This window comes from Lynx canadensis, chromosome B2, assembly GCF_007474595.2.
Source record: "Lynx canadensis isolate LIC74 chromosome B2, mLynCan4.pri.v2, whole genome shotgun sequence".
Classification (NCBI taxonomy): domain Eukaryota; kingdom Metazoa; phylum Chordata; class Mammalia; order Carnivora; family Felidae; genus Lynx; species Lynx canadensis.
This window is the reverse complement of record NC_044307.1, coordinates 1,012,935-1,024,939: the sequence shown is the minus strand read 5'-3', so window position 1 is coordinate 1,024,939 and position 12,005 is coordinate 1,012,935. Positions and strand designations below refer to the sequence as shown.

General features: G+C 36.3%; 1 protein-coding gene across 1 annotated transcript; it reads left to right on the top strand.

Annotated features, from left to right (window-relative positions):
* Nucleotides 1-3,086: 3,086 nt before the first annotated feature.
* LOC115515037 (olfactory receptor 2J3-like) lies at nucleotides 3,087-4,017 on the top strand. The gene is given in 2 exon segments (XM_030317143.1): nucleotides 3,087-3,103; nucleotides 3,105-4,017. Coding segments are annotated over 2 exon segments (930 nt in total).
* Nucleotides 4,018-12,005: the final 7,988 nt, after the last annotated feature.

Here is a 12,005-nt window from a genome sequence, read left to right as displayed (position 1 = left end):
TAGCCACTGTAACATCTTTTTCAAGAGTTGTGTTTGTAGAAGGTGAGCAAGATGAGAGGCAACCACAGGTGTCTCTGCTGTGGTTTCCTTCTGTGGTTTCATTCCTTCACTGTAGTTTCTTAGGAACTATGAGGGAGACCTGGCTGTGGAAGGTGGGGACAGATGCAGCACAGCGGAATGAGGCAGAGCCCTGTCACACTAACTGTAGGACAGTAGTAGCACCAATCTCTCCCATGACAGATTCAAAACCCACAAGAGATAAAGAATCACCTAAGAGGTATAACTATTTATTAAAATGCTTAAAATTTTTTTTAACAAAAAAGAAACGAAAGACTCCCTAGGCACGGTATATTAAATCATAAATAGCCATTCAGGAGTTTCAATAAATATTCAGCATTCTTCTTGAAGTTGGAGAATAAAAATATATGTGGAAATTATAAATTATGCTCAGAATTCAAATATTATCTCAGTTCTCATCCTGGAGAGAAAGAAATCATGTGAACACCTTCATCAGGCCTGTGATAGACACAGATTAAGCTTTACACCCTATGATCAGGTTACTTTCTATTTCTCCCCATACTCACACTCTTCCTCCTTTGGTCTCTCAACGAATTACTATCTTCCTTTTCATAAAATTTCTTTTCAAACTCAGTCCTTTCACACGTCCTCTGGGAAGCATTCTATCACTTTCTTCCCAGCCCATGTCACAGATATGTTCATCAAAACTAAGATTTCTGGGGCGCCTGGGTGGCTCAGTTGGTTAAGCGTCCGAGTTAGGCTCAGGTCATGATCTTGTGGTTTGTGAGTTTGAACCCCACATCAGGCTGCATGCTGACAGCCCAGAGCCTGGAACCTGCTTTAGATTCTGTGTCTCCCTCTCTCTCTCTTCCCCACCCCTGCTTGTGATCTCTTTCTGTCTCTCAAAATATGAATAAACATTAAAAAAATTAAAAAGAACACTAAGGTTTCCAGCAGTGTTCATACCATGAGTATCTGTAAGTTGCTGTGTGTCCATCTGTCTTTTTTGTATTTCAATTTATATCTAAGTTTTCAGTTTATAAACATGCTCTGAGTGCAACTAAACCATCAGAAGATAACGGTCTTCCTACAAGAATATTTAAAGCTCCAGATTTTTATCCTGTGTACAGTAGCCCCCTTATCTGAGGTAACACTTTCTGTAGTTTCAGTGACCGTGTGATCAACCATGGCTTACAGAAGCATATGATCCTCCTGAGGCTTCATCAGAAGGTCAGTGGCAGTCCAACATTAGGTCACATGCCTGGGTCATTCTTGTCACTTCATCTGATCAGGTGGGTATTTCGTTATCTTACAGAATCACAAGGAGAAGAAGAGTGAGTACAATCAGATATTTGGGAGAGATACCAAAGTCCTATAACTCACTATAATATATTGTTATAATTGTTCTATTTATTACTGTTGTTAATTTCTTACTGTGCCTAAATTCATAAGTTAAACTTTATAATAGGCATGTGTTTATAAGAAAACTACAGTATATATAGGGTTTGGTACTAACCTTGGTTTCAGGCATCCACTGGGGGTCTTGGAACCCAGTGAATAAGGCAGGGCTGCAGAAAACATTTTGAAATCAGTAATAAATTTGATATTGTTTATCATGACTTGTTGTCCAAGAGATATTATTGAGATTACAATTATTCTGTTTTTTTAAATAATCTAATTAATGGAAAAAAGCCTGAATATGTTGAAAAGAAAACTCAAGCTATTAATCAAGAAGAGATGATTTGTTCCATGGAAATTTTCTTCTGTAGTTATGTGAGGAATTTTCCAGTTACTGTTTACCCAGATATCACCCTGGGATAAATGAGAATTTGATAGTTAAGAAGCTATGTTTCTATAACATGGCAAATAGCTGGATAAAATATAAAGTGGAAAATGTTTTATTTCATATTTGTGAAATTTTTTATTCTGGTGGAAATTCAAACTTACAGACAAGTTGCAAAAGTGATACAAAGAACCACCATTAATCATTTACAGATCCAGCAGTAGTTTATATTGTGCCTAGAAAGAGGTTTTCTATCCCTCTACAGATGGACCTTCCTAGCTACCTAACTACCTACCTGTCTATCATCATCTCTTTTTCTGGCCATTGGAGACTAAGTAAGAGGCATCATGTCCCTTTATCCTTTAGCTTGATGTTTATTTCCTAAGAACAGGGACTTTATTTTACATAACACAGCAGAGTTGACAAAACAGAAAATGTAATATGAATACAATATTATCTAATTTGTAGTGGATAATAATATTTTTCCAATACTCTCAAATATGCTATTATTAGCTATGTTTTCTCAGTCCAGCCTCCCACTTAGATAACGTGTCTCTTTGGTCTCTTTTAGTCTGGACCAGTTCCTCAACCTTTATTTGTCTTCATTTAACAGAATATTTTTTAAGAGTACAGGAAAGCTATTTTGTCCAGCTTGTCTCAATTTGAGTTTCTCTCATGTGTCTTCATTGCTGGAATCAGGCTGTGCTTTTTTGGCAGGAATGTCACTGAGTGACATTATGTCCTGCTCAGAGTATCATGTCAGTAGGTGCACAATGTTGGTTTGTCTCAACACTGGTGTTGTTAATATTGACGAATCTTGTTTATGGTGATGTCCATCCACCACATTTTTCTCTTGTGAAGTTTACTCTTCTTCATTTTGTAATTAATAGGTAATTAGTGGGGAGGTATTTTAGAGCATGTAAATATCCTGGTTCTCATCATATTTCATTCACTAGTTTTTAGCATATATTTACCTTTTTAAACTCTACCATTCTTTCTATACATATTATTAGAATCCTACTGACAGGAATAACTTTTACTTTTCCACTAATAATTTATATATATATATAATTTATATGTATATATTTACATCACTATGAACTTGTGGATTCTTACTTCTCTCAGTTCATTAGTATAGTTTCTTTTAATGCCCAACTGTCACAGAGTTGAACAGGGGTAGTCCTTTTAAACTGGCTTCTGTTTCTTTTTCATGTGTCCCTGTGATTCTTGGAGCATTTTCTTACAATTTTGGGAAGTATGTGATTCTTTCCTTAGGTAACAAAAAATGAATGATGAAGGGGAGAAATGAAAGTTATGAAGGCTACCTTATTCTACTGGGTTTTTCACATTGGCCTCATCTGGAAGTAATTCTCTTTGTGCTTATCTTGATGTTCTACTTGACGACATTGATAGGCAACCTCTTTATCATTGTCTTGTCATACCTGGATGCCCATCTCCACACTCCCATGTACTTCTTCCTCTCAAACCTCTCTTTTCTGGATCTCTGCTACACCACCAGCTCCATCCCTCAGTTGCTTGTCAATCTCTGGGGCCCAGAAAAGACCATCTCTTATGCCGGTTGCATGACTCAACTTTACTTTGCCCTTGCACTGGGAACCACAGAGTGTGTCCTCCTGGTGGTCATGTCCTATGACCGTTATGCAGCTGTCTGTAGACCGCTGCATTACACCGTGATCATGAACCCTCGTTTCTGCCACCTGTTGGCTGTGGCTTCCTGGGTCAGTGGCTTTACCAACTCAGCACTTCATTCCTCCTTTACCTTCTGGGTCCCCCTCTGTGGACATCGCCAAGTGGACCATTTCTTCTGTGAAGTTCCAACACTGCTGCGATTATCGTGTGTTGATACCCATGCTAATGAGCTGACTCTTCTGGCCACAAGCTCCATTTTTGTTCTGATACCACTCATCCTGATCCTCAGCTCATATGGTGCCATTGCTCGGGCTGTGCTGAGAATGCAGTCATCAACCGGACTTCAGAGAGTCTTTGGAACGTGTGGATCCCATCTTATGGTTGTGTCCCTCTTTTTCATTCCAATCATGTGCATATATCTGCAGCCACCATCAGGAAGTTCTCAGGATCATGGCAAGTTCATTGCCCTCTTTTATACTGTTGTCACACCTAGCCTCAACCCTCTAATCTACACTCTCAGAAACAAAGATGTAAGAGGGGCAGTAAGGAGACTAGTGGGATGGTAGAGACCACTGCATTCATGACCCTCATAGGACAGCAAGGTGCCTCCTCAACGAGGACTAGTCTGCATCCATCTATCATCTACTCTCCCGTTTACTCACTCTGTCAGCACCAGTGGAGTGTGTGTCTCTCAGGACCACAGAGCTCTGACTCACAGATATGAATTAAACAGTCTGGCTAAATACCAATCACTCTCTCATGGAAGAAACAGCCAAGTAAAACCAAGATCAAACATATTTTTCAGTGGCACAATAAATAAAACAAAGGTATCTCATTCTTAACTGAAAATTAAGAAATGAAATTCCTATATAAAAGTGATATACTTTTTTTTTTCTAACCTGGACTATTGTCTTTTAATTTCTTGCTTCAAAGGCAGCATTTGCCATAAAATTTGTTTCTATTTTAGTTTAACTAAAGACATACTGAAATACCTTAAATATTTTCTACAATACTGTTATTCTTTTTTGAATTAATATAGAGAAGAATATTGGTCTGTATTCTTTAATACCCTATAGCAACAGTAAGAAAATAAGTTTTATGAATTATAGCAAGAAAGTCTCTGAAGTCATGAAGTCAACATAAGCATATTGTGTTTCTTTCTCGAGGCAGTGGGAAGTGTATAGGAGGTGGAAATCACTTAAAGAGCTGTGGGATATAGCCTGTAAGGTAAGGGTCATTATAGGCCAGGGATCATTAGGAGAGGTGCTTGGGGCACATGGTTAGCCTGAGGAGCAATAAGAAATATCTGAGGCAGACAGACTTCTAGGCTCTGGAAATGACTGCATGAATCCAATGGGTATTTGAAAGAATTATCTGAAAATATAGTAGAAAATTTTGTGAGAAAAGATTATGGAACACTGAGTAACATATCTATAAACATATAGATAATATAACAACCCCAAATATTGCAAAACTATGAAGTAATTGGAGCTGTCACACATTGTTTATGGAATATAAAATCATTCAATCATTTTGAAAAAAAAAGCTTATGGAAAATGTTTGTTTTCTTTTTAAGCTTGATCTAATTTGAATGTTTGAGATTAGAAAGTACATAATGAAAATCAACATATATTTTCCATACAAAGAAATGTATTTTTTATAAATGTAGTAGTTTTGTTACCTATATTGTTGCCAACCATCTTCTTATGAAATAAGTGTGCTGTGTACATAACACTAAACTGGCAGCTGTATTATTCAGCTAGAGCAGATGAAGGGCAATTCACTGTAAAGTAAAATATTGAAATCTGAGTTTTGTATTGTAAACCAAATCTTATTTGTAGTTTTTGAGGCCTTTAGTATAGATGTGATGATTCAAACCCTATTTCCTAAATTATTAAGATGAAAAATACATCCCCAAACTTTCCCTCCATTTCCTGTGTGGCTGAAACTACACTGATTATGTTGACTTTCTCTTCTCCTTTGTATATCTGTGATACTTCCTTTATGACCAACTAGGTATAAAGAACAATACGGTGTATATTCAGTTGTCCTTACCTACTGTCCAAGAAATGAAGAACCAAGAATCATGCATACAAATGAACTTCTAGTGAGTAACTGGGACCATATAGAATGAACAAGAAACATAGCTTGTTTCTTCAAATCGTCTTGCATTATGGAAATCTTACTATTTCGGATGCCTCACGTAGTACTGTATTCTCTCACTGTCTAACTTAAAAACATTTTTTTAATGTTTATTTCTGAGGGAGAGAGAGCGAGAGAGAGGGAGTGAGAGAGAGAGAATGAGCAGGGGAAGGGCAGAGAGAGAGGGAGACACAGAATCCAAAGCAGTTTCCAGGTTTTATGCTGTTATCTCAGAGCGCAACATAGGGCTGGAACTCGTGAACAGCAAGTTCATGACCTGAGCCGAAGTTAGACACTTAACTGAGTGGGCCACCCCTCTCACTATCTAACTTAAAAAAAAGTTTAAATTTCCCATTCTCCTTTTTTCTTGTTCTGCTATAGAACATATATTCTTCTACATGTGTTGGCTTGTTTTCAGAATGCTATATGTGATGTTAATTCCTAGCCACATTAATGTGATACTGTATTTAATTTATAATCTAAAACAAAGATCAGTTATCAAAACTATGCCAACAATTAACAAAACATTTTGTTTTGTACCTTTCAAACCACTTACATGAGCCTAATGCAGTTGGATCACAGGCAGGGTGAGGGTGGTAGGTATAAGCTTTTTCTCTCTGTACATGAAGAAACTACAGGGAAGAAAATATATGACTTGACTAAGCTTAACTTGCATCTGACAAGCGAAGAATAATGACAATAGGTTTTTAGCCCTGGAGGTGCCTTTTAGGGTCACCACCATCCAAGATAGACTAGAAGCCCTGGGATCGTCCTATTGCCAACTCTAAACTTCAAACTAACTTTTGGAAAATTGGCATTTACACAGCATGCATGGATTTGGGCCACAGGCAACCTTCCTGAAGAACCAGCGATGGATCTGGCCTTCTCCCAGCTGCCATTGGTGGCCAAATCCACTGACGTGACAGCTGCTGTTTGGCCCCAGGAAATCTCTCCCCCTCAGCCAGACAGGTGTCTCCCAGTCTTTTCCTGCTTCATCTTATACTTGCTCCTGTGCAGAATACACCCTGTACACACGCCTGATTATGTCTCTGTTGTGCCTCAGCAGTACAGGATTACTAGCACAGGCACGCCATCCAGGTCATCACAGAAACCAGCTCTGGCTTATAGCAGGTGCATTCATTCTCGGTTCTTCTGTTGGCTTCGGGGTCTTGTCTGCTGTATGTTTGACAAATATGGTTATGTCATGACAACATCAAGTGATTTCAAAAATAATACAAATTTCAAATTCACATTCATCCTGTTCTTATTATAATTTTACAAGCAAAACAACAATGAGAACAACTTACATAAAAGATAAATAGCATGTACACTTACCGTAGACCTTCACTGGATTCCACAAATGTTAACACTTTACCCTGGGTGCGTTATAATTTTCTGTCTATAGTAATGTAATGTTAATATGCACTTTAAATATTTCTCTGCAACATATGGAGAATAATACTCATACTTACCCCTAAGTGCTCATGGGAGTATTTCCTGAAGAAAAGATCTAACCCAGGATTACAAGTTGGATTTAGGTACTACATCTCTTATTGTGCTATAATCTGGAAACATTTTTTAGTCTTTCTTTGTCTTTAATGGGCCTAACATTTTTCAAGAATATAGACCATTTAGTATAATTATCTTTCAGTTTAAGTTTTATTTATGCATGATTATATTCAATTTATTCATTTATTGGCATGAATACCATAGAAGTGATATTGTGATATTAGTGATATTGGTGCCTGCCAGGATTATTTTAAAGTTTTTATTTAAATTCCAGTAGGTTAATATACAGTGTAATATTAGTTTCAGGTGTACAATACAATGAGTCAAAACTTCCATACAACACCCAATGGTCATCACAACAAGTGCCCTCCTTATCCCCATCACTTATTTAACCCATCCCCCTGCCCATCTCCCCTCTGGTAACCATCTGTTTGTTCTCTATTGTTAGGAGGCTGTGTTTTATTTTTTTTGTTTTTTTGGGGGGGGTTATTTCCCTCTTTCTCTCTCTCTCTCTCTCTTTTTTCCTTTGCTCATTTGGCTTTGTTTCTTAAATTCCATGTACGAGTGAAATCATATGTTATTTGTCTTTCTCTGACTATCTTATTTCGTTTAGCATAACACTATCTAGCTCCATGTATGTCATTGCACATGACAAGATTTCATTGTGTTTGATGGCTAAATAATATTTCATTATTTATAGCATATATATATTGTATATATACGTTATGTGTACATGGAATATTCCATTATATAGTGTGTGTATATATATAGTCACACATGACTGTATATACATATATACACACACACACACACACACACACACACACACTATCTTTTTTCTTTTCATTTTTTTTAAATTTTAATTTTTTTTCTTAAAATTTACATCCAAATTAGTTAGCATATAGTACACTACCTCTTTTTTGTCCATTCATGTATTGATAGACACTTGGGCTGTCTGTTACAAGGTTATTATGTTTCTTTTGGTAATTTATAAATGCCTTGTGAGGAGATACATTAAAATTAGGTAGAATTCTATTTTCACCTAATTTTACCTACCAGTTTTATAATCAACCATCCCTTATTAATTCCACCCAGAAACAATTGTTACCACAGTGGTCGCCAAAGTTGGTTTTCAGAGTTTCATCATTCAGTGTATATATATTTGGTGGTGTGATAGGCTGAATAATGTCTCCTTATTCTCTTTTGACAAGGTGTCCACATCCTAATCTCTAGGATCTTTGATTATATATTACTTACATGGCAAAAGTAAGTACTTTTACAGATGCAAATAAATGAAAGATCTTCAGATGGGAAGATTATCCTGCATTGTCTAGGTGGGTGAATCTAATCACAAGGTTCCTTATAAGAGGGAGTCAGGAGGTCAGAGATGAGAGGACATATTTATTACACTGCTGGCTTTAAATGGTGGAAAGAGCCAACAACTGAGGTGTGTAGGTGGCCTCTAGAAACTGGAGAAAGCAAAGACAGGACTGAAGTGAATAATATCAGAAATGAAAGAAAAATAAGATATGGAGGTTCCTCAGCTAATTAAAAATAGCACCTCTATATGGTCCAATTCAGGGCAAATATCCAAAGAAAGTAAATCAGTATCTTGAGGAGATAATCAGCACTCCTATGTTCACGGCAGCTTTGTTCATTGTAGGTAAGACATGGAAATAACATGTGTCTATCAATACATGAATGGATAGAAAGATGCAATATATATATATTATATATAACCATATATATTTTATATGTGTATATTTATATATTATATACACAAAAATTATAAATAACTATACCTAAATTACATATACAACTTCTATATAATCACATATATTACATATGTAAATATATGTGTATACATTACATACATTATATGAAATGGAATATTCAGGTACAAAAAGAAAGAAATTCTGTCATTTGTGACAACATGGAAAAGCCTAGAGGACATTATGCTAAGTATTATTAGAGAAAAACAAATACTGTGTGATGCCACTCATATGTGGAATCTAAAAATCACAGTAGAATTTGCATAAACAGACAGTAGTATGGTGGTTATCAGGGCCTAGGGCTGGATGGCAGGAACGGGGAGATGCTGGTCAAAGCATACAAGAGTTCAGCTATACAACGAATAACCTCTTGGTATCAAATGTACTGCAAGGTGGCTAGAGCTAATAACATGTTGCATGCTTGAAATTTGCCAAGACAGTAAACCTTAAGCATTCTCACCACAGGCACCCCCCAACACACACACTCACACACACAAGGTAAGTAGACAACGTACACATATGTCAAATCATCCCATTGCACACTTTAAATATATACAATTTTGTTAATTACATATTTACATCTCAAGCTGAAAAACATGTTTTTTTTCTTTTCAAAATTTTATTTAAATTCTAGTTAGTTAACATGCAGTGGAGTGTTGGTTTCAGGAGTAGAATTCAGGGATTCATCAATTTCATGCAACACCCAGTGCTCATCCCAACAGGTGCCCTCCTGATACCCATCACCCATCTAGCCCTTTCCCCCATCCCACCTCCCTCCATCAGCCCTCAGTTGAATCTCTGTATTTAAGAGTCTCTCATGGTTTGTTTCCCTCTCTCCTCTCCTCTCCACCCCCTTCCCATGTGTTCATATGTTTTGTTTCTTAATTCCACATATGAGTGAAATCATATCATGTGTTAAAAAAGATGAATTCTCTATTTTAACTTTCAGGTTAATAGTATAAAAACATAATCTGATCATTTAAGGAGGTCATATAAAATAATAGCCATTAGGAGAATAGAAAAAAATATACAATAATTTATATTTGATATTCATTGTTAATGCAAAACCAAAGGGGTAGGATAGAAGGTATGTATTTTATACAGGTATGGCCATTTTGGAGTAGGATCATACAAAAATAATAGTCTATAAAGTACTATTTTTAATAACTGAACAGTTGACTTAATCTAAGTCATGGAATCAAAATGTAAGTTTGGGCAAAGAATTTTCCAAAAACTGTCATTAGCATGTTCAGTTTTAGATCTGTTTACCAGATATTATAATAATAATAGTTCAGTAGTAACTACATGTTAAGAAGTTAGATATCCATCTAATATGTTCAAAGGAGTGTCTCTGACATTAGGACATATGACAACCCTTTATCAAATATCTTAAAAGGAATGCATCTCATACATAAAAATAAACTCAAAATAGATGAAAGATCTCAATGTAAGACAGGAAGCCATCAAAATCCTCGAGGAGAAAGCAGGCAAAAACCTCTTTGATCTTGCCTGCAGCAAATTCTTACTGAACATGTCTCCAGAGGCAAGGGAAACAAAAGCAAAAGTGAACTACTGGGACCTCATCAAAATAAAAAGCTCCTGCACAGCAAAGGAAACAATCAGCAAAACTAAGAGGCAACCAACAGAATGGGAGAAGATATTTGGAAATGACATATTAGATAAAGGGTTAGTATCCAAAATCTATAAAGACCTTATCAAACTCAATACCCAAAGAACAAAGAATCCAGTGAAGAAATGGGCAAAAACATGAATAGACGCTTCTCCAAGGAAGACATCCAGATGACCAACTGACACATAAAAAAATGCTCAACATCACTCATCATCAGGGAAATACAAATCAAAACCACAAGGAGATATCACCTTACACCTATCAGAAGGGCTAACATTAACAACTCAGGCAGCAACGGATGCCTGAAGCGAGCATGCGGAGAAAGAGGATCTCTTTTGCATTGTTGGTAGCAATGCAAGCTTGTGCAGCCACTCTGGAAAACAGTACGGAGGTTCCTCAAAAAACTAAAAATTGAACTACCCTATGAGCCAGCAATTGCACTACTAGGCATTTATCCACGGGATATAGGTGTGCTGTTTCAAAGGGACACATGCACCCCCATGTTTATAGCAGCACTATCAACAATAGCCAAAGTATGGAAAGAGCCCAAATGTCCCTTGATGGATGAATGGACAAAGAAAATGTGGTGTATATATACAATGGAGTATTACTCAGCAATCAAAAAGAATGAAATCTTGCCATTTGCAACTATGTGCATGGAACTGGAGGGTATTAGGCTAAGCGAAATTAGTCAGAGAAAGACAAAAATCATATGACTTAATTTATATGAGGACTTTAAGAGACAAATCAGAGGAACATAAGGGAAGGGAAACAAAAATAATATAAAAACAGGGAGGGGGACAAAATGGAAGAGACTCATAAATATGGAGAACAAACTGAGGGTTACTGGAGGGGTTGTGGGAAGGGGGATGGGCTAAATGGGTAAGGGGCATTAAAGAACCTACTCCTGAAATCATTGTTTCACTATATGCTAACTAATTTGGATGTAAAATTTAAAAGATAAATAAAATAAAATAAAGGAATGCATCTCAGTTTTCTCCTACAGCTGTATAAAATCTATTTCAAATGAGATGTTTAGGAAGTACTTTGTATACTGTCAATTATTTAAGAATTTAATGACTTTTTTGGATATGTGTCTCAAATAGAAAAGCAAGGCACCTGGCCACTCCACAACATTCACTGATTTTATTTTATTTTTTAATTTATTGTTTTTATTTTTTATTGAGTTATTATTGACAGCTAAGTTGTGGAAGTATAAGATGTACATTTTTTTCATTTGATGTATTTATACATTACCATATGATTACCATTATAATGTTAGCTAGCATCTTTATAATGTCACATAATTATAATTTCTTTTTTGTGGTGAGAACAATTAATATCTAGTCTCTTGGAAGTTTTGAAGTTTATCATATAGTATTGTTGACTAAAGTTTCTATGCTGTGAATTAGATAATTTCTAGGCTGTCTAGGACTTCCATATCTAGTAGTTGCAAGTTTAAAACCTTAAACAGCATCTTCCCAGTTCTCCCACCCCTTAG